We start from the raw sequence: 24,497 nt of genomic DNA, 5'->3' as shown, positions 1-24,497 counted from the left end.
TGCTTGATTTTGTTGCAAACTTGTTAAAAAATCAGAAGATTCTGATCATAGACTCTGATTATTGAAGAAAGAAAAGCTTCTAGTTATTACCATCAAATTCAATTTATAGCTTTTGACAGATGACCCCAATATGACATTGGCCTATATAATGATATTTGAAAATATCTTCACTAATAAGATATCTTTTTATGTTTATAACAACTTTAAAGATAGGCCAGATAACTGTTGCTCTCTCCACTCCACAGGTGGGGAAACTCTAGCACATAAATATTTAAGGATATTTTACACATCTTATATGGAAATTTACTAGAAGAAGCAAAACAGCCTGGACTCCTAGCAAACATCCATCGTCTTTTATTCAAAACCTTTGAAGGGCGCCTGGGCGGTTCAGTTGTTAAGCGTCTGCCTTGGGCTCAGGTCATGATCCCAGGGTCCTGGGATCGAGCCCGGCATCGGGCTTCCTGCTCCGCGGGAAGCCTGCTTCTCCCTCTCTCACTCCCCCTGCTTGTGTTCCTGCTCTTGCTATCTCTCTCTGTCAAATAAATAAAAATAAAATCTTTAAAAAACAAAAAACCTTTGAAGCCAGACATAAAATAGTAATCTGTTAGACAATATGGTTTATATCCTATATATTACCAAAAAAAAAAAAAAATCCAATAGGGTCTGGGAAAGAATCACGTTCTCAAATATACTATATTAATGTTCCTGCAACAAATAGTGTGATTTCACACCAAGTGTGAGAAATAAAGGTTTTACATGGACTCATGACAGCTCAAGTCCAGATTCACCACTGAAGTGGTTAACTGAAAACCTATGGGAAAAATATGGATTTTCAAAACTTCTTTGATTTTGCAGTTGGGGCCAAAGGATTGTGGTTCTCTGCTCCATTTAGTAGTGATCTTTTTCCTTTAGATGGGAAGAGACAGAAATGATCATCATAGTGTCTTTCTAGTCCAAATCCTGTCTACAATATGAGTAGTCATAAGATTTACAACTCTTAGTTGTAGATTACTGGTTGCATTTTCCTTTACTTTTTAGATCCTGCGGATATTGGAGACAAACCTATTTGGGGGATGAGCAAGAGGAAAAGATGTAAGGGCAATTAAAACTCTTGATGTAACAAATACCTTTCTTTACTACAAAAACTTCATTCAAAAATTTTTGTTATATCCTCTAAGATAAAAAAAATTAATTTGTTGGCAGTTTAATTGATTCACATTATACATTTTGAATTAGGTGGGGTGGGCTAATTGATACAACATGTAGGCCTCAAAAAGTTGAATGGCACAAGTGCAATATAAGTATATTCTTCATTTGCTTAAATAGGATAAAGTAACTCCTGGAGTGGAGGGGTGTTCTGCTTTGTATGATTGTTGAGGGCCCCAGCTGATAGAGGCCCTGACATCTTGAAAACGTTGCTTCCACAGACTCCTTGGATAAGCAAAGGAACTGGAAGAAGAAGTATGTTCAGACAAGTGGAGAGGGTAAGACATGGTGACAAAAGGTAGTGCCTTCCATGACAAAGTTGTCCCACAACCCAGCCCTGGGGGTGGTTCCTGGAGCCACCCTGACCAATAGGTCAGAAGGAGCCACACAGTAGCCTGGTGGTAGGAATATTCCTGCTCCTCCTACATGAGCTTTCTTTTCCAATTTTCCTTTTAAAGAATTTGGTGCTGGATTGGTTGCTAGGACACAGATTGAGACTGCTAAAGAATTTTATTTCTTTCTGCAGGGATCAGCAGTGGTAACTTTTCAGAATTAAGTCATACAGAAGAACCTCAGGAATCTTCTGGCTCAGTCCTAAGAAGTGGGTCAGGTAAAGAAGATTAGGATGCCAAGCCTTGGCCTGCAGAATGTCAGGAATTAAAAGCTACTGTTTCCTGATGCATTTTATTCTGAGCACCTTGAAGACCTGTATCCAGTTAATCCTGGGAACTCCTTTTCATCATTTTAGAAAATAGGAGACAGGAAATTATTATAAATTCATGTTTAACAGGATGAGTCCTATTGAAAAAATGTATGTAATTATATACTGCTGTGGAAGAAATGAATAGCAAATGGTGGTATCTTTTTAATACCTACTGTCATGCCTACTAAGATCTTAGATTTCTATAGTGATATATTGATTGACATTAATGTCATTTGTAATTGTAAAAGCCTCAAAAGACGACTGGTCCTGCTATGTAATTATAGACAGAAATAAAAGCTTCAGATCAACAACTTTCAAACTTTAGTATAGTTTTTGACAGATGTCCATCACACTGTAATTTGATTATATTGTGTTACTTTAAAGTACTTTGACAAATAAGATCTTACTTTGTCATCACAATATCCTCAAGACTTAGGCAGGCTAATTTTTGTTATGCCCATTTTGGGATGAGGAAATAGACATATGACCAAATTGTCCAATTTGACCAAAGGTCAAAAAGTATGACTATTGTATGTAACAGGCAGGAATAAAAAAGCTGTATCCAGTGATCGAAGTCCAAAAAGGAGATACAAGGGACCTGATATATAGTATCAGCAGAACGTATCAGTGCCTGATGCAAGAAAACTTATTTAACAACTATATAAATGATGATGATGATGATGATGATAGATGATAGATAGATAGATAGATAGATAGATAGATAGATAGATAGATAGTAGATAGATAGTAGATAGACATATAGATGATAGATAGATGATAGATAATAGATAAAAATGAAAATCATAAAGAAAAACAAGATGGTAGGAGTGGTGTCAGCTATAAGGAATACAAAATACCTAGAAGGGCAGAACCAAAAAGGATGAATAGAGAAATAAAAAGGCACAGAAATTAAGAATATCACTGATGAAAAGAGAGAAAACAACACAGAGGACAAGAGAAATCAGGGAAATCAGGGAGAGAAGCTCACAGAATCAAGTGATGGAGATAGAAATGTGTAAGGCCAGGAAATGGCCAGAAAACTGAGAAATAAGGAGGAGAATGAGGTAGGGCCAGATAGAAAAGGTGACAGAACACATCTTTGTTGGATATAAGGTGTAGTAATTGGAGTGGGTGTTTTCTCAGCTTATCTGAACAGTAAATATAAATGAGCTTAACCACATCAAAGTGGTCACTCTCTATAGTCTGTCATTTCCTTATTTCCCTTCAGTGTCCTCCTGTGAATTCAAAGCTCTTCAGATAAATAGAGGAAGAGAGTCAGAAGAGATGCCAACCTATAAGCATCTGATGGAGAAGCCAGTTATGATATTAACTATCTTTGTTTTCCTGTCTACAAAGAGGGAAAGCTCTTCTTTCTCTACCTTACCTCTTCCCCAAAAACATAGCATGTACATGCACACACACTCCTATACATAGGCTTGTGCACAGATTTGGACTGCTTTCAACAGATTTGAGGGAGCCAAAAGAGAAAGAAGAGCTGTGTTCCTGAATGGAGGGAGGTGACACTGAATGGATAATGTAAGGAAGAAGAATGGAAAAGATAGGCTGGGGTCTCCAAATGGAAAGACATCTGACTGAGTATACTCCAAGTTTTTTCAAGTGGACGTGGAACCCAAATATCACCAGATTGGGGAGTTTTGTGGGGGAAGAGTGATGATTTTCAAGATACCTCTCAGGAGTTGTACCAGAAACATGGTAATAAAGTCCATGACTGACTGAGTCTTGCAATGTAGAAAAGCCTATAGGGAACTGGCAAAAATAAAAGTGGTCAACAGTGTGGTCAGTGTCAAAAGAGTAGGTATTTGGTCATGAATGACAGTAGAAGTCTGTGATGTGAAGCTGAATATAGATAAAATATAAATACAAAGATTGTAATTATAAAAACAGCCAAAAAATCAAGATAAGATTAAGAGAAACAGACTAGAAGCAAAGAGAAAATGGAAAAGGAAGTGACATTAGAAAGAGGATTACTTCAATAATAAAACTAGATGCAGGGATAGAAGCATAGGAAAATAGATGGAATGAGGTACATATATAGGGTAACAAATGGAGAGGAGAAAGAGGAGGCACACAGAGAACCATATAGAAAAAGAGTTAAAAGATGAGCGAAAAATGACAGTGTAAAAGGAAGAGAGGTGAGATGGAGAAATTGTGGGATCTGAAATGGTCAGGAGACAAAGGCAATGTTGGTGCAAGGGATTGGTTCACAGTGGGCAGTGAGTTTTCAGGGCAAGGTGTTCCCAGGTATCAGTGTCCCCTATAACTCACCCAGATTACAAGAGACGTCTCCCAGGCATCTCATCCACTCCTATGGTTTCAATCACCATCCACAGCTTAATAGTTCCTAAGCAGACATATCCAGCCCAGCCTTGTCCTCTAAGCAGATAAGCTCATCCAACCAAATGGCAGAATGATCTCTGTCCAAGGTTCTGAATGTCCTAGCCTTCACCACTTTAGGTGTCTTCCAAAACCTTCAAACCTTCGACACTTCCAAAAATGAGCACATCATCTTCCTAAAACCAACATCTGCTCCTCCAGTGTTCCCTGTTTCTAAAACACACTATTAATTGTCCCATTCTTTCAAGTTGAAATTCACAGAGTCACCCATGACACCATTGTCTCCTCAATTGATACACCACATCTATCACCTAACTCTTATCAATTCTTCCTTTTAAATCTCCAACCTGTCCTTTCATCTCCATTCCCAGTACTGACACTCTAATCCACATCTATATCACTTGTCACTTGAACTAGATCTACAAGGTCCTGTTCTCCTTCTAATCTTGTTCCCACCAAATGTAGTCTCAGTGATTTAGCTAAATTGATCTTTCAAAACTGCATCCCATGTTCTTTAACTTCCTTTAGGATTAAGTCAATTCTCCTTCATGTGGCCTCCAAAGCCACTTACCTCAGGGCTCTTGCCTCTTTCTCCATCCTCATCAATGTTCCTTATTCTTTCACTTCATTCTCAAATATATTTAACTCTTTGTGGTTACTTGCTTTTGCTGAATCTAGACTTTTGTACATGCTTCTTCATATTTCAATATATTCAGTCATTTGTTTCTGTGTCAATTCTCTGGTTGCTCATAAGATTGACAAGCACCAATGCTTCAATAGTCTGGTGTCTGAATTATTATCAGCACCCATCTCAGCACCTGGCACCTGAAAGAGGCTTAGGAAACCTCTTGAGTGCGTGAAAAATAGTGTTCACTTCCTATATTCAAATATTTATAGTATTTATACAGAATATTTATAAAATCTATTTTAATAATTGAATTCTATATATACATATATATAAATAAATAATATTTCTAGAAAGAATAATATCACATAAAATAAATATAAGAGTATGCTTAAAATGTAAAAGGATGGATGGGAAAAGCATATAAAGAAAAAGTAGAAGAACAAAAATACAGATTTGGGGCAAAGAGAAAAGGATAAAAGAGAAAAAATAGATTGAAAGGAAGGGACAAAGACAATGGGGATCAAACAAAGAAAGAGATTTCTGAGGTAGAGACATCCTTTAGTGGAGGGGTGGGGGAAGGGAGGATCATTGGAAGAGAGGAGATACAAATGAAAACTCTTTACAAATCATAATTTAGGAGCAGAGCCACAAGGACTTGGAAATGAAAAGTGTTCCTGTGTCATGTGTTTTTCAGAAGGTATTTCAAGAGGCCAAGGAGCAAGGACTGAGAGTAGCCAAGCATCTGACATGATGGGTAAGGCTGCCGGAGGGTCTTGGGGTGGAGATGGTTCTTCGGATACCACAGACCCTGGGCATGTAGTTGATCAGAGTTCAAGGACATCAGACAGCTCACCAACGGAATGGCCAGTTATGGAAGTGGAGGGTCACATGGCCCTAGGCTGCAGGATGTCAGGAGTCTGTTTTTGTTGCCTGCTGCACTTGACTCTGAGCACACTTTGATAAGGAAGAGGTACATCCATGCCAGAGTCCCATTCTCCGCATTTGCTTGACCTGAGCCTTTTGGGAATGGCAGGGAGGCAAGAGATTCTTTTAAAGTTAAATGTTAAATAGGGTGGACCTTGTGGATTTACAGGGATGATCTAGTAGAAATACACTGGTAAAAATGGCAGTATCTCATTTACTATATTAGTGAGCCAATACTAAACTATGGGATTTATATAATGACATCCGCCCTTGTCCATAGAACGAAGAAATCCAAATATCCTTCAGCTGGTAGATAATAGTGTCACTTTGTCACAATTTTGGAAAAGCCTCAAAAGACAAATGATCCTGTTATCTGTCAGGAAACAAAGGCCCCAGATAACTATTCTTAAACTCGGCATATAGTTTTGAAGGATACCCTCCAGTATGTTGACTAATACAGTGATTTCTCATTAGCTTTTGTAAATAAGATCTTATTTAATTGTCATAAAGCCTGAACAGGATAACAGTTGCTATCCCTCTTTCATGAATGGGGAAACTGATGTCCTTAAGAAATTAACAGCATTTTCAAAATCCCAGAGAAATAAAGGAAGACCTTAGATATCAATTCAGTATCTGTCTGTTTCCATTATAAGGAAGGCAGAGAAATGATACTCAGGTCATTATAAACTCAAGCCTTCCACAGTGTGAATTGTCATAAGATTTATAACTTCTATTTATAAATTACAGTTATATGACCACCACCTGTTACTTTCTAGATACCATGGATATTGGAAACAATTCTACTTCGGGAAAACACAATGAGAAAATAAGTAAGAATGAATAAGAATTTGCTTGATTTTTATGTTACAAATGAAGTGTTTTATAATGCTAAAGATTATCATCATTTTTTATTCCTTTCATAAGACAAAAAATGAATGTCTTTTAAAGTAACTATTTTTTTCCAAAGTGGTTGTATCTTCATGTCATATTTTATTCTGATTTTAAAATATGTTTCTTACAAGCATTGGTGTATGTCTTCCCAGAATTTTTCTATGCATGTATTAACTCAGTTTGAGATATATTTTTATATATCTTCATATGGTGATTTTATACATACTTTTCCTTTTCTTGCTTTTTAAAATTAATATATCATACCTAAGCAGTAAACACATTTAACATTTTAATTGAACTATAAAAAGTCTTATTTGGTGCTTTCACATGCATTAGTCTTAATTTTTAGGGTGGTTGAGCATTTTTCATTTGTTATTGGTCATTTGTTTTTCCTCTTTATTGAAGTCTTTGTCATAGAGTGCTGTGAAGTTTCCTGTTGCGGTATTTTTCTTTTTCTTAGACTTTTGTACATGAATATAGAAAATTGCTGAATGAATATAGAAAAGTTTATCTGATATGTACATTAAACCCTCACCATATGTGTTGCTAATATGTTGTCCCATTTGTTTTCCTTTCCTTTTATTTTATTTATTTATTTATTTATTTATTTATTTAAATTTAGGATTATTTATTTATTTTAGAGACAGAGAAAGCATGAGTGGGGACAGGGGCAGAGGGAGAGGGAGGGAGAGAGAGAATCCCAAGCAGACTCCCTGCTGAGCACAGAGCCCTACTGGGGGCTCGATCTTATCACCCTGAGATCATGACCTGAGCAGAAATCAAGAGTCAGATGCTTAACTGACTGAGCCACCCAGGCGCCCCTGTTGCTTTCCTCTAAGGTTTGTTAATGGACTCTTTTGTCCTAAAGACATTATAAATTTTTAGGTAGTCAAATTTTCAGCTTTTCTCTCTCTGGCTCTTGGGTTTCCCATCATTTTTATAACAGCCATTTCTAGCTGAAGATTTAAAAAGATATTGTTCCATATTTGATTCTAGAATCAAATGTTTGAAGTACCTGATTATTTTTAATGTTTACACCTATAATTCCGTGGGGTTTGCCTCTTTGCTTTTATGTGAGGTCGGAATTTCAAAAATATTTCCTACACTACTACCTTGTGATTGGAGCTGCCACTTTAATCACACACCTGTCTATATACTAGATTTTCTTTTGCAATCAAAGAGGCTACAGAAAAGAAGAGAGAGCTCAAAGGTAGCACCATCCTGATGACTCACGGGGGGTTAATTTTAGAATCAACTCAAGAAGATCCCCCCCACCTCCTTCCCAAATTCACCGGAATCTCTGATTAGAAATGCACTGGGTGTTATATGTAAGTGATGAGCCACTAAATTCTATACCTGAAACCAGTTTTACCAATATGATAACTAACTAGAATTTAAACAAAAACTTGAAAAAAAAATGAATTGAAAAATGTGGATTCATTTTGGGAGAACAGAGACTATTACCCACTTATTCACATCTTATTTAATGTTCTTCCAATAAGAATCTTCTTACACTTTTGAAAAAGTCTTAAGTGGTGTACAAATTTGTTTGTTACTATGAATATCTTTTTTTCCCTATTACATAATACCTGGAGTGAATTTAAATGAGACAACGATCTCAAAATCTTTATTTAAATAGGAAATCTGTGGTCATTTTATTACCTACTTGCATGTGAGGAGCTCAGAATGCCAAGGATTTTTTCCTAATTTAATATAAAATCTTATAAGCATTTATACAGTTTAGGGATCCAAATATCAGTTAAAATATGATGGTCAGTATGGAATTGTTGAATCACTATTTTGTACACCTGAAACTGGTGTAACATTGGAATTAAAATAAAATTTAAAAAAATATGATGGCCAGGCCCAGGAATTATCAAGACAGTCAATCAGAATTAAGGCTACTTTGGAACTGTTTTCATGCGAAGTGGTAATAATTTCTAATTTGGGGGAGTATTACAAGACCCATTCGAATTAACTCTTCCAAGGACAAATTTTTATTAACAGAGAAAAGAACAAATTGGTAATGGTTACTAATAGACATATATCCATATTTTACAAGAGAGTAAGACTTACCTTTTTATGAAATTTCTCAATTTAATGCTTTGTCAAATCATATTCTTTATGTTAGTTTATGGTACAGAATGTTCTTTCTCCTTCCACAGCTATAGGTTGAGGGGGACTTTCCCTCCATCTCTTTCTGTAATTCCTTGTTAGTTTTACATATATAAAGATTTTTATTTATTTATTTGAGAGAGCACGAGAAAGAGCACAAGCTGGGGAGAGGCAGAGGGAGAGGGAGAAGCAGACTCCCCGCTGAGCGGGGGAGTCTGACTCCGAGCTCCATCCCAAGACCCTGGGATCATGACCTGAGCTGAAGGCAGACACTTAACCAACTGAGCCACCCAGACACCCATCCTTGTTAGTTATAAAAACTTACATTTTGCAAATCTGATTTCTGGATTTCATTACACAACCGTATAAGAAATGCAGGCCCATAGAGTTCAGAAACACATAGTTGGCAGAAAATAGAGAAGGGCCTGAAAAGGATTTTACCTAAAAACAGTAAAATAGGTACATAGAGATTTTTTTTCTCCTATGGTTTCCTACTTATTTCTTAAATCTGAATCAGCTTGAGATCCCCTATGTTTTTTATTTTCAGATTTCCTTTCTTGTCTTCACTTAAATACATAATGTGAATGATTTGTTCAGTGTTTAGGTGATGACGCTTATGATACCTTCTTTGTTTTTATTTATTTATTTTATTGAAGATTTTATTTATTTATTTGAGAGAGAGAGAGAACATAAGTGAGGGGAGGGGCAGAGGGAGAAGCAGACTTCCCGCTGAGCAGGGAGCCCAAGACGGGGTTCCATCCCTGGGATCATGACCTGAGCCAAAGGCAGACACTTAACCCACTGAGCCACCCAGGCACTCCAATGATACCTTTTTTTTTTTTAAGATTTTACTTATTTATTTGACAGAGAGAGGCGCAGCAAGAGAGGGAACACAAGCAGCGGGAGTGGGAGAGAGAGAAGCAGTCTTCCCAAGGAGCAGGGACCCCGATGCAGGGCTCGATCCCAGGACCCTGGGATCATGACCTAAGCTGAAGGCAGATGCTTAACGACTGAGCCACCCAGGCGCCCCCAATGACACCTTTTTTAAAAAAGACTACATCTTAATAATATTATATACACATTATTACTTACAGGCTAAGTATTATTACCAATTCTGTATTTTTTTCTTTTATCTCCAAATACTGACGACCCTTCTTTATCCACATTCCATTTACCAGACCTCATCCTAATGGGTTTCATCATATTCCCTTGTCACTGCTATGTTTACCCACTGCAACCTCCCAACCCTTCCACAACTTCTCTTTCCTTGTAAATCAGACCACATCTATACTGACAACCACCAAAACTCAGTCTCCCTTCAAAGTACTCATTTTAGGTGAAGATGCAGACTTCAAAACTCCCCATGATTACTTACTGGAGTAGCATGAGAAATTTGGCAGAATGGAAGGAAGAGCCAGATTTGAGGGCAATATGAGTGTTCCCCCAAACAGGGGTATAGAAGGCTTCAGTAAATAGGTCAAGATCTTGAAAGACTGAACAAGCTCATGCTCATGCTTAAGACTGGGTAGAACCTTGTTGGCTGCAGATGAAGTCCCCATAGCTCAGCCTGAAGGATATGACAGGACAATCCACAGTGACCCCTACTTCCACAGACTAAGGGGATGAACCCAGAGCTCCCCTTCTTTTTTAAGCTCTAAGTTTAACCCAGAGGCAGAGTCAAGGATCTCGTTTGCAGCATGGCTCACGGTGTAATCACAACACTGGTTCCCAGTGACATTTGTGCTTATTGACATAACCCCACAATACAGAAATCTTGGGTATTAAATGCAAGGTGAGAGGCTCCGTATGTCCCCACGATAATGAAACAGAGAAGGGCTAATTCTGCAAGGTTAGGCCAGTGTTGTACCCCAAATATTTAGGGTGTTTTCCTTTTTTAGCTGTCCTTGCCCCGGGTCAAATGTACTAGCATCACGGGAATTCCTTCTTCCTGCTACCTGGCAGGTGAGAAAAGACTCTGCATTAGAAATAGTTAAGCTTTTACATATTGATGCATCCAAGAATATGTTGGATGAATAATTTAAATGAATAAATTAATTCTCTTGGTGAAAAATTGAATCCACATATGTAATTGTACAAAATATGTACCTAAAGCAAAAAAAGAAAAACACAATAAAATAAAGGGAGAGATAAAGAAATGTCAGAAAAGTACAAATTACAAGGTTGGTGTGTGGGTTTCTTTTTAGAGAGAGAGAGAGAGCTCTCGCGCACGAGTGCATGAGTTGGGGGAGGGGCAGAAAGAGAGGAAGGGAGAGAATCTTAAGCAGGCTCCATGCTGAGCTTGATCTCACAACCCTGAGATCATGACCTGAGCCAAAATCAAGAGTTGGAGGCTTAACTGACTGAGCCACCCAGGCGCCCCTAGTCCCTTTCTTTGAAGATTGGTGATTTTTGGTTGTAGACTCTTTGTTATGGATAGTGATGTTGTAATCAATGTTGTTGGTTAATGAGGGTTCTCTGTAGATCCCATTATGAAGGTGAGGCTACCTCTGGACTGCATGTTCCCAGGAGGACTGTAAAGATTGACCATAGCTGGGTGGACCTCCTGGCCTCACAGGAGAGGCAGGGGGAGGCAGCATGTGTGGAGAGCAGTGATGGAAGGCGAGGCAGACCTCTTCCCAGGAGCCTGGGCCTGAAGGGATCTGAAGTGATCTGTCCCTGACAAGCGGATTTCTCCAGTCAAGAGGATGGAGCTGGTGTGGCTTGTCTGAGGGTGGCCTGCAGTGATCACCAGATCATGGCCTTTCTGACAGGGTTGTTGGCTACCTCTTACCTACTAACACCTGGCAGACTTTGGCATCAGTGTGATCAGGTGAGTAAGCTAGGAGAATATGGTCCTTTTCAGCCCATGTGGCTGAATGCACTCTTAATCTTTTGGGACACCACAGCCTCCCACTTCTCCTTCCTGGTGCACTAATAGCTCCTTCCTGGTGATTTGGTGGTGGTGATGGTGGTGGTAGTGCTGATAGCGGTGGCATTGTTGGTAGTGGTCCCTTCTCAACTTCCTAATATTGACATATTAGAATGCCCCAGGGTTTGGACTGAATGCTTTCCTCATCTCCAACTATACTCTCTCCCTAGGGATGAATCCCTAGGGATTTCATCTAGTCTGGTAGCTGTAAACTCCTTCAATACATTAATGATTGCCAATTATATTTCCCCCCCTCTAATCCCTCTCTTGAGCTATCAAATCATAAACCCAAACTCTTACTCCAAACTTCCGCTTGCGCTCTAATAGGTGTGTCAAATTTGACATGTCAGATTTCTTTATTCCAGTCTCAAACCTGTCACTCACAACCAGTCATCCTTATCTCAGTAAATGGCACTATATCTACTCAGCTGCTTGAACCAAAAATGTAAGAGGTATGCTTGATTCCTCCCTTTTCCTAGCCACTCCCCATACTGACTCATCATCAGGTTTCAAACTATGTATCAAATTTGTCCTTTCTTGATCTGCCTTGCCACTTCCCCAGTTCAAGCCCCATCATCTTGCATATGGAATAGTGCAGAGTCCTCCTAACCAGGCACTCTGCTTCCATTCTTGCCACCTATAATTCATTCTTCACTCAACAGCCTGCCACACAATTGCTTACACCCTTCCAATGGTTTCCAGTTGAACCTAGAAAAGCATTACACAAGCTGCCCTTGATCACCTCTTAAATCCCATCCCCTACCATTCTTGCTCTCACATGCTACTCTGGCTCCTGTGAACAAACAAACGGAGTAAGTTTCTGCAAGATATTTGCACTTTCTGTTGACACTAATAAAATGCTTTCCCCCTAGCTCAGATAGCTCCTCCTCAGAAAGAGGCCTTCCCTGATCCCCATTTCTGAAATATCCCCTCTAGCCTTTTTCACATTATCCTTTGACCTGTTTTTTATGCACAGAAGATATGATCTTTGTGTAATCTAATTTGTCTATATTTTCCCTTATGATTGCACTTTTCAATCTTGTTTTAAGAAATCTTGACATAACCTGAGGCAACCTTTCAGGTTACCTTTTCATACCTTTCCTATTTTACTGAACATCTTAACCAGTGAAGGACAGGATCCAGTAAATAAATGCTCTCTCTTCCATTTCTAACATGAACAATTTTTTAAAAATAGTTCTTCAAAGGATCCCCAACAGGATCAGGACCCAGTTAACCACAGTGGCAACCAACCCAATTGGCTTTCTCTCCTACTCTTTGCCTCTTCCCAGTTCCCCACCCCAGATCCTTGACACAGTTTCACAAGTAAACTTCCTAAACACAACGCTTATCTCAAAATCTGCTTTTGGGAATACCAGGCTAAGACACTCTTACTTCTTTTCTCATTTAGATCTTTAATCCTTTTGGAATTGATTTTTTTTTTCCAACATGGATAACCAATTGTCCCCGCTTCTCCAATTACCCCAATATAAGGTCACATAGGGCATGCCTCACGCTACCGTACGTCTATATGGTTTTGTTAAGGGGCTTTCTAGTCTGATCCATTGCTCTATGTAATTCCGCATCAATACATAGCACATTCTAGTACTATAACTTTATGATATCTTGCTATCTGGCCGAGCAAGTTTCTTCCAACTTGTTTCTTTTTCAAAATTACCTTAGCTCTTTTGGACATTTTCTCTTTCATAAAATTTTGGTAGCAACTTGTCGAGTTCCCTTGAAAATCCTATTGAATTTTTATTGAAATTGCTTAGGATAAATTCTGAAAAAAAGCTGACATTTCTAAAATAGTGAGTCTTCCAATTCATGAACATGATATATCTCACTACTTATTTATTCTGTTTTCTTTTTATAATCTTCATTCATTTATTCAACAAGTGTCTATTGCCAAAGCTGCCCAATAGGGGTAAAGAAGTGAACAAAATCTCATGGAACTTACATTCTGGCAGCGGTAATATAGACAATACATAAATAAATACATAATATTTTAGATGCCTCTGATTACCTCTTAAAAATCTCATTTCTTTTTTTTATTAACATACAGTGTATTATTTATTTCAGGGGTACAGGTCTGTGATTCATCAGTCTTACACAATTCACAGCACTCATCATAGCACATACCCTCCCCAGTGTCCATCACCCAGCCACCCCATCCGTCCCACCCCCCTCCACTCCAGCAACCCTCAGTTTGTTTCCTGAGATTAAGAGTCTCTTATGGTTTGTTAAAATCTCATTTCTTTTTTTTAAAAATTTTATTATGTTATGTTAGTCACCATACTATACATCATTAGTTTTTGATGTAGTGTTCCATGATCCACTGTTTTCATATAACACCCAGTGCTCCATGCAGTATGTGCCCTCCTTAATACCCATCACCAGGCTAACCCATCCCCTCTCCCCCCTCCCCTCTAAAACCCCGTTTGTTTTTCAGAGTCCATAGTCTCCCGTGGTTCGATCTCTCCCTCCAATTTCCGCCCCCCTTCATTTTTCCCTTCCTTCTCCTAATGTCCTCCGTGCTATGCCTTATGTTCCACAAATAAGTGAAACCATATGATAATTGACTTTCTCTGCTTGACTTATTTCTTACCATCCTTTTCTTCACACACCATTCTGGCCTTCTTGAACAAACTAAATAGTTTTCTGCCTCAGGACCTTGGCACTCGATATTGACACTATATCAAATGCTCTTCCCCTCACCTCAGCTCAAGTGAGGAGAAAATAAAGAGTAATGGAGGCATAGAGTGACAGTTGTCTGGTATTCTCACTGTAAGCATCTTTGCTGTAGATATTTTTGCTACAAACATTTTTTTCCACATAACTAATTGGCTGTAAGGAAATTTTGCCATAAAAAGTTTAAAAATAACTGGTTGACAGTTTGGTTTCATTTCTTCATTGACTTGGAACTCATATTTTTCTATTATATAAAATTGTAGCCTTCATAATGATCTATACCGTGGTACACTTTGAGCCCACATGTCCCACAGAAATTTGGAATATCCGTCAAGGGACATGTAACAATATGATGAGGATATACAACAGTGTAGAAAGCTTTCACAGCTCAGTTACAGATACGCATCCCAGGATTTGGAAACTGATATCTCTCTTAATGATGGAAGAAATTTTAGTGGAAAAAAAATGCAATGCTAAACAAGGAGACAAATCAACAAGCAAAAATAATATGTATAATACTATGAGCAAAAGACTTTGAAGACAAGTGGTTGGGTATAATCCACAAAATAAAATCAGTTACTTGTGCAGTATTGCCGTGAATCTGCACTTTACATTTTGAATGTATTCAAATATTTTTTAATTGCCCGACAATGTCCTTTGAATTTTGTTATTGATTTTTCATGTTTCATTATGTCCTTTTTAACAAATATCCTTTTATTTTTCATGATTTTATCTTTCATGGCAAAATTGCCTTATGGCCAGTTAGTTAGGCAGCAAAATGTTTGTATTGAAAATGCTTGCAGCAAAGATGCTTACTGAGCAACAACCTAGCACGAGCAGAAACATGCCGTCTTATACGGGGTGGCTAGTGAGAGCCTCACTGGCAAGCTGAAACATAAGTAGATATCAAATGAGGTGTAGGAATAATCCATGGTGCTGAGGCTGAGAAGACCTCAGGGCAAAGGCTGAGGCAAGACACGTGGGACCTTTCGAGGAATGAGAAGGGGACTACTACTGGCTGGGGATGTAATGAGGGGTGAGTGGAAAGTGGTTTTTAAGGTCATGTAGACCTCATAGGCCATGATAAAAAAAACCTTTGGATTCTTGTCCCAGTAAGAGGAAAAGACACTGGAGACTTTTGAGCTAGGGAACGATATAATCTCAGTTAAGTTTTTAAAGGATTGCTCTGTAAGCCACATGGAGAATAGACCTTAGGAGGGTGGGATGAGAGATCAGTAAGGAGGCTGTTGTAATGACCTAGGCAAGGGTGTTGCTGGACTAGACTAACCTGGTAGTAGTGCAGGTATTCAGAAATTGGCAGATTCTGAAAATACACATATAACACACCAACATGTATGTAAGTGTATATTTTATATGTTTTATTTATTTATAAATACATAATTTAAATTATATACAAATATATATAATATAAAAATATATAACATAGAAATATATTTATACAGATAAATAGAATATATAATATATAAATATGAATGTGTCATATGTGCAGATACATAAAACTTATTATAAATAAAGTATATGCAGAATATGACAATTACATATAATTAAATATAATATACAAAACATCTCTATAAATTATATAATATATATGTACATATATAAACTGTAAAAATATTATATTTATATAGTACATAAAATAATATATAAAGTTATAAAACTGTATTTTATACATACAAATATACATATATAGTATTTTGTATATAACACTGTAGATTAATATATATAGTTTTATACATATAAGTATGTAATATGTTATATATAGTATGTAAATATAAATACATATATATGTATATATAAAAGTCCCCAATATTCCTGGCCATCTGGAAGACCACACACAGGTCTAGGGAAGTGCACAGGCTCCGGAAAGACCTAAGAAAGCCGTCACCTCTGGCTAACCAGGAGGCTCTGTGCAAGCAGGAAGTGACAGCTAAGGTGGAATTGTAAACTGCCTAGCTGTGCGTTGAAGGCATGCATGAACACAGGCTTCTATAGCCCCTTGACAAATACTGGGAGACTTATAAGTTCCAGCTATTTAGGGAAATCTCTTTCCAGTCATTAGCTGACCACTAGACTGAGCTGAAACTTCAGGGACCACATGGCAAAATACACAGACTTTACAGAATTAGTTCAGAAAAATAGCACTAAATAAACAACAAAACCAACAGGAATAACAACCAACGGCAATGACAATAAACTGGGAAAAAGGGGATATCTGATCTCCAGAGTTATCACATGTTCTTTAAGATGTTAGGTTTTTAAGAAAAAATTACTTGAAAATTACTTGACATGCAGAAAAAGCAACAAAGTATGGCTCCATACTCAGGAAACATAGAAACTGTACCCGAGGAAGACCAGACATGGGAATTACTAGGCAAAGACTTTAAATCAGCTACTTAAACCATGTTTAATAAAGCCATGTGTAAAGAAGGAAGAAAATGATTTCTCACCAAACAGCAAATATCAACAAAGAAATAGAAATTATAAAAAAGGACCAAATATAAATTCTGAGAATGCAAAGTACAATATTTGAGAAAAAAATGAGAAAAGTACAATATTTGAAATAAAAAAACAATGAAAAAAAGTGGATGTATTCTGAAACCACATTGCTTCTGTACGCATATATACATAGCCACATATATGTACATATATGGCCAATTTTCATTATTCGGAGTAGATACATTCTATAAAGTCACCCCAAACACAGAATTTGCTAATTTGAACCATTGCTTCTAGAGGAAATACAGGGTTCTGTTCCTGTGAGCCTCTGGCCACAACATACTAATCAATACACACCTTTGTATTTTTGTGAGGGCTTCTATTTAAAGATATCTTGTTTAATATATACCTTAATTCATAGATGTTTGAACTCATAGCCAACACCACTAGAACACATGAATAAGGCTTATCTAACACACAGATTTTCTCCATAAGGGACACCACAATCTTTTTGGAACATGAGATAGCACATCAGCACTACTACATTTTAAACAACAAAATCACCAACAAAAGCACGAAATAAATGTGTCATCGGTGACTTGAATGATCCACTGCTCTGCCCATGTCTATGAATGACCATGAAATTGCCTTGAGTATTGATTTGGGGGTTAAAGATAACTTTTAGCAAGTGGGTGAGTTCACAGATATGGAATCCATGAATAATGAAGACTGACCATATGCATGTATTTTTTTCCATTCTTTCTAAAATTAGTGTTTTTTTAAATTAGATAATGCATAGGTTCTCATAGGAAATATTTTCATTACTGTTATTTGCTAGATAGTCCGTAATTTGGATTTACATTTCCTCTTGGCCCCAAGTGGGAAGAAAGGTACATCCCCTATTTTTTGGACATGGAGTTGAACATGAATTAATCATATCAACCCTGTTAAATGTATTAATTGGGGCTCCTCCTTTTGTGCGCTTGACCTCTCATGGACTGAGAGAGGTATAAATAAAGTTGCTACTAGGAGTAGCTGCTACCTATTTTTCGCTGTATCTCCCGTAATTACTACTGGCTTAAAACTTTTTGGCCTGAATTACATCTCCTTTGATATTCAGACCATGACTCCCTGATTTCTTTTTGTTGATGTATGCTGAATGTACTTTTGCCTATACATTTATTTTCAACATTTGTAAAATATCTTTTTCCATGAGTCTTCTGTATACGATTAAAGTTTGGAGTTTAGGGGCGCCTGGGTGGCTCAGTCGGTTAAGCGTCTGCCTTTGGCTCAGGTCATGATCCCGGGGTCCTGGGATCAATCCCTGCATCGGGCTCCCTGCTCAGTGGGGAGCCTGCTTCTCCCTCTCCCTCTGCCTGCTGCTCCCCCTGCTTGTGCTCACTCTCTCTTTCTCTCTGACAAATAAATAAAAAAATCTAAAAAAAGCTGGAGTTTACTCTGTAATTCAATCTCAAATTCTTTATTTAAATAAGTGAGTTACATCCATTTATTTTTATTGATGGGACCAAAATGCAGTCTTGTTTCTGTCATACTAATTTATATTATATATTATATATCATACATTATATATTATATATTCTGGGGTCTTGGATATTGGAAATGTTGACACTCAGCATTCTGTCTTCTCTGCATTTATGTGCATGGGTGTACTTCTGATAGGAAGGTTTGCATCTCTGTTCCAGTGGTTACATTTGGGTACATGGATACCTAACTAGATTAAACCTCTCAATCTTCCCTGTGGCCTGCCCTGGCCTTGTGACTAAGTTCTGGCCAATAGACTTTGAGCTGAAGAAATGTGAGCCACTTCTGGGTCTTTCCCTTAAAAGAAAAGAAGGGTTGAATTGTATTCATTTCTCCTATGTTCACTGGTTGGGAGTAAGTATATACTTCTGATATTTAGAAATGTTTGTATTTTTTGTTCATTTTAAGAGTGATTACTCTTAAAATGACTTTTATATACTCTCTCTTTAGATAGTACCTATTAATTTCCTACCCCCAAAATTGACAAATTTAGCATATGTCCTATTCCTCCTCCACTCTTTCCTCTCCCACCCAAGTTTGGATCATAATGTTACTTTTTTAATTTTTGGTATCAAATAGTTGTTGTTTTTTTTTTTAACTCCAGCATAGTTGACATACACTGTTATATTAGTTTCAGGTGTACAATACAGTGATTCAACAATTCTCTACATTACTCAGTGCTCATCAGGATAAGCGTACTCGTAATTCCCTTCACCTAATTCACCTACCCCGCCACGTACCTCCTCTTTGGTAACCATCTGTTTGTTCTCCGTTGTTGAGAGTCAGTTTTTGGTTTGTCTCTTTTTTCCTTTGTTCTTTGTTTGTTTCTTAAATTCCACAAAGGAGTGAAATCGTATGGTATTTGTTTTTGATTTATTTCACTTAGCATTATACTCTCTAGATCCATCATGATGTTACCTTTATGTGTATCTTTCAGCTCTTAAATGTGCTTGATATTACTCCTTGATTTGTCCAAATAACATGCTGTCAGTCCAACAGACAATGATCTTGCTCTACCACCCGTATGTCCCCCGTCCTCACACATTTTTTTGTTATTACACCATTTCTATATTGTCAGGGCATGTATGTTTAACATCCCAGTCTGTCACCTCATCCCCACTTTTATTTCAATCCTTTTCACTAAAATTTTTCCAGTCTTGTCTTGGTTTGCTGAGGTGGATCTTCAAGTAGTGTACTCAATAATTACTCATAGGAACAACACTCCCAGAATTTTCCTGTTCAAAAGTATTTGGTTTTATTTTCTATATTTGAAAAATAACTTACTCACTATTTGTAGAAGCATCTTGTAGATTTTTCTCCACTTTCCTGTGGCATTAAGGGTTACTGTAGAAAATTCTATAGCCAGTAAGATCCCCCTCCCTTGAAAATGACTTGACATTTTTTATCTCGACTGCTCATTCCATCCTTTCTTTATCTTTAAAGTCCACTAAATTTGCTTGAATATATCTCAGGGTTGACGGTTTGGAGTCAATTTTCTATGCTTTAGGGTGAAAATATATGTACTTAGGTATATTCAATTTTTTGTTATATTTCAGAAACTTTATTCTCGAATTTATCTCTTATTTTGATTTTCTTCTTTAGGAAATATGTTGACTTGTTCACTATCTTCCATTGATTATTTTCTTTCTAATCTTTCTTAATTGTTCTAAACTTCCTGGTTCCTTTTTTATAAATCTATGTCCTTCACTTTAATTTCTGAAACATCTAAACTCTTTTATCCCTGCTAAATTTGTCTTCATTTCTCCGATGGTTTTTTTTTTCCTACTTCATACTTAAGTTCTTGCTGTTATAAACATGGATGATAGCTTCAGCTTTTCAAGGCAAACTCCTAAATTCCAGGACATATTCTTGTGATTTCTGACATCTACTTTTCCTTGACCCTTCTGACGGTCCCCCTCCTCTCTGTCAGCTCCTGCCTGGTTTCATCTGCCTTTTGCATTTTCCTTATTGTGAATGAGAAAATCTCATGTCAGTAGGTAAAAATATACTGTAAATGACTAGCATAAATATAGGTTGTTTTTGTTGCTATTTTTGTTTTCAGTGTTATGACAACCAAGATGATGTATTGGTAGCTGGAGATTTAGCACTACAAAAGTGGAATGAAGACTTTAAAATACTTGAAGGTCACTGACATGTAAAGCTTATTTTCTTTTCTGTTTGAAGGGAAAAAGAGAAGATCTATACATAAAAAAAGCAGTCTCCAAAAAGGTAAAAGTCTGAGAATTCACACCTGTGCACTTAATGTAACCCTGATCTTCCTGCCAGACCCGTCTTTGCTGCACCCCTGAAATCTCCAACTGGCTTCATAAATAATGAATCGTTTCAAGTACAGGCTAAGTTGTAACAAAGAGAGCCCGAAATACAGTCATTTAAACTATATAATTTATTTCTCTTTCATCAAACAGTCCAGAAAGGGAAGGAAGAAACTGCCTTCCTCAACACACAGTGTCCCTCTCTGGGTCCAAAAAAGCTAGTCTGGTTGCCATTGTCTCCCAACCAGTGGGAATGGGGAAAACAGGCCGGGAAATCACCTATCAATTTCTTCTAATGGAAAGATCCAGAGCCTTCTGCTCACAACCTATTGCTCGAAACTTGGTCATATGGCCAGAGCTAGCTGCCAGTGAGGCCAAGAAATATAATCTGTAGTGAGCAGCCATGGGTTCAGCTGCAACTCTATTCCTATGGAAGAAAGAGAGACTCTGCCTACTTGCTTTTCACGTTTTTATCCAAAGTCACTGACTTCATATTTGGAGGAAAACTCAGACTCTATTGGTTCAAACCTGGCCTCTTGTCACCTAAGACCCTTGGCAAGAATAGGAGCTGGAACCTGATTGTAACACAGAGCTACGTGGCCAGAGACAAGCTAGCCCTGAATGGGAAATAAGGGACCAGGAGAAAATGTTAGAAAGGTTTGTTGTAACTAATGAACACAGCCCTCAAGAGAACAAGGAGAAACAGACAGAGGGAACTTGAATTAATTAAGCAGAAGCTAGAGTCCTGGTATCACATCAGATCTAAGCCTGGGACACAGTTATTTAAACCAAACTCAAGTAGAGCATGTGTCTTACTGTGTCCATGCAGCAGACGATGAAAAAGATGAGTGATGCTTCATTCTCTGCACGCGGTTCTGCAATTGTTATTTCCATTGTGTTTCTCCTTTTCTTCCTCCTCTTTGTCTCCTTTCTTTCCCCCTTCCCTCTCCCATTCTATTTGTTCTTCTTGTAGAATTTCTTTCTTTTGTACATTCTTTAACATCATATCATATGAAATACTGCTACTAAGCTTGTATGGCACTCAGAGGTGGCTGGGCTTTTTCTTGGGGAGTCAAAACATACCTGGATACAGTTTGTTTCCTTTCCATTTCTTCTGATTATTTCTGTCATCTTATCATTTTATATATGTGCACACACACACACACACATATAACTGTACTCCTCCCATTTTATATATATATGTATTACACACATATATTTACGTAAATAGTATAAATAAAATTTAAACATAATATAAATATATACATATATTTCTAGCATCTCTATAATTTTATCTCCATATTTGTGTATTTCATCTTAATTATTTCTTTTTCTTTTTTTTAAATTTTATTTTATTTTATTATGTTATGTTAGTCACCATAAAATACATCATTAGTTTTTGATGTAGTGATCCATGATTCATTGTTTTCGTATAACACCCGGTGCTCCATGCAGTACGTGCCCTCCTTAATACCCATCACCGGGCTAACCCGTCCCCCCACCTCCCTCCCCTCTAGAACCCTCAGTTTGTTTCTCAGAGTCCATAGTCTCTCATGGTTCGTCTCCCCCTCCGATTCCCCCCCTCTTTTTCCCTTCCTTCTCCTAATGTCCTCCATGCTATCCCTTATGTTCCACAAATAAGTGAAACCATATGATAATTGACTTTCTCAGCTTGACTTATTTCATCTTAGTTATTTCTTAGGTTATACTTACCCAGGTCCGAGATTTTTGTTCCTCTGAGTTTTTGTGAAACCTGTCTTACCTGCTTTGTTAAACTGTTGGAATTGGTAGTTTAAGCACAAATCACTTTTTTTCCTTCTACTTCCTTTCCAAAACTGTTCTCTGAAACAGTTCTCTTCCTGCCCCAAGATGAAGTGTTAGGTAAGCCCTTGGAGCTGTGCCAATCCCTTTTTGGCAGCAGTGATATACTCATTCAATATTAAAGAGCCTGAGCTAATATAATATTGCAACTGGAAAACATGCAGTAAGGAAGTTGCGTGAGGCCAGCCTCTTCCCTTATCCACACTCTTGTCTAACCCTACTCAGTATCTATGCTTTTAGCTAGTTCAAGTTGTGGAAGAGGGAGAGAAGGACGTAAGGGGCAGGAATAGCCCTCTTATGGGCTATGTCCTTCATGTCTCCCACATATGGAGGATGCATGAGCCATGTTTGTGGGTTCTTTAAAGAAACCCTCTTTAAAAAGAATCTCTCCACCCTGAAGTTCCTCTAATGTAGGAGCTCCAGCTGATTACCTACCACTTCCCCTTAAGGGAGGTCCACACCCCTGCCAGGATCATCTCATCCATTCTGATCATCCTTCTGGATAGAATATCTTTTGGGAAAAGCTAACTGAGCTCCTCCCTTCCCCAGAGGATCCCATGAGAATCATGCCTTCTCATGGTCCTACTGTCAATGGGTGTGTAGCTGGTTCCGCATACAGTCACCATCTCTAGACTTGATTATATTCCCTATGCTATAATTTTTATACCTGTGACTTATTCATCCCATAACCGGAAGCCTGTATCTTCCACTCTCCTTCACCCATTTTGCTCATCCCCCACCTCCTCCTCTCTGGCATCAGTTTGTTCTCTGTATTTATGGATCTGGTTCTGCTTTTTGTTTGTTTGTTTATTCATTTGTTTTATCTCTTATATGTCACATATAAGTGGAATTAAATGGTGTTTGTCTTTCTCTATCTGACTTATTTCATTTAGCAGAACACCTTCTAATTCCATCCAGGTTATCACAAATGTCAAGATCTTATCCTTTTTATGGCTGAGTAATATTCCATCTCATGCACACATGCGCGTGCACACACACACACACACACACACACGCACACACACACCACATCTTCCTTAACCATTCATCTATCAATGAAAACCTCAATTGCTCTGATATTTTGGCTATTGTAAATAATGCTGCAATAAACATAAAAATGCATAAATCTTTTTGAATTAGTATTTTTGTTTTCTTTGGATAAATACCCAGTAGTGGAATTACGGGATCATATGGTATTTCTATTTTTAATTTTTTGAGGAACCTCCATACTGTTTTCCATAGGGGCTGCCCCAGTTTACATTCCCACCAACAGTGCACAAGGGTGCATTTTACTTCACATCCTCCCCAAAACTTTTTTTTATTATGTTATGTTAATCACCATACATTATATCATTAGTTTTTGATGTAGTGTTCCATGACTCATTGTTTGCATATAACACCCAGTGCTCCATGCAGAATGTGCCCTCTCTAATACCCAACACCAGGCTAACCCATCCCCCCACCCCCCTCCTGTCTAGAACCCTCAGTTTGTTTCTCAGAGTCCATAGTCTCTCATGGTTCATTTCCCCTCCGATTTCCCCCCCTTCATTCTTCCCTTCCTGCTATCTTCTTTTTTTTTTTAACAAATAATTTATTATTTGTTTCAGAGGTACAGGTCTGTGATTCAATAGTCCTACACAATTCACAGCACTCACCATAGCACATACCCTCCCCAATGTCTATCACTCAGCTACCCCATCCCTCCCACCCCCCACCAGTCCAGCAACCCTCAGTTTGTTTCCTGAGATTAAGAATTCCTCGTATCAGTGAGGTCATATGATACATGTCTTTCTCTGATTGACTTATTTCGCTCAGCATAACACCCTCCAGTTCCATCCACATCGTTGCAAATGGCAAGATTTCATTCCTTTTGATGGCTGCATAATATTCCATTGTATATATATACCACATCTTCTTTATCCATTCATCTGTCGATGGATGTCTTGGCTCTTTCCTTAGTTTGGC

At 37.8% G+C, this 24,497-nt stretch overlaps 1 protein-coding gene across 9 annotated transcripts in view; it reads left to right on the top strand.

Annotated features, from left to right (window-relative positions):
• The window catches only part of SP100 (SP100 nuclear body protein), a 92,563-nt gene that overhangs the window by 43,550 nt on the left and 24,516 nt on the right, over positions 1-24,497 (top strand). For 3 of the 9 annotated variants that reach the window (XM_088021515.1, XM_088021512.1, XM_088021511.1), the window contains exons 13-18: positions 1,039-1,092; positions 1,428-1,484; positions 1,733-1,816; positions 5,530-5,646; positions 6,593-6,646; positions 20,623-20,667. In XM_088021515.1, the coding sequence (XP_087877641.1) occupies positions 1,039-1,092; positions 1,428-1,484; positions 1,733-1,816; positions 5,530-5,646; positions 6,593-6,646; positions 20,623-20,667 (411 nt within the window). Of the gene's footprint in view, positions 1-1,038; positions 1,093-1,427; positions 1,485-1,732; positions 2,221-5,529; positions 5,647-6,592; positions 6,647-7,329; positions 10,785-11,303; positions 11,653-20,622; positions 20,668-24,497 lie in introns of those variants that run through there. The other 6 variants (XR_015767840.1, XR_015767839.1, XR_015767841.1 and 3 more) reach the window with 6 other exon arrangements.

Source organism: Eumetopias jubatus, unplaced genomic scaffold (assembly GCF_037043125.1).
Source record: "Eumetopias jubatus isolate StellerSeaLion01/CBP00866 unplaced genomic scaffold, mEumJub1_p1.0 scaffold_3, whole genome shotgun sequence".
Taxonomy (NCBI): domain Eukaryota; kingdom Metazoa; phylum Chordata; class Mammalia; order Carnivora; family Otariidae; genus Eumetopias; species Eumetopias jubatus.
The sequence above is the reverse complement of the archived record's forward strand: the minus strand, read 5'-3'. Positions and strand labels throughout refer to the sequence as shown.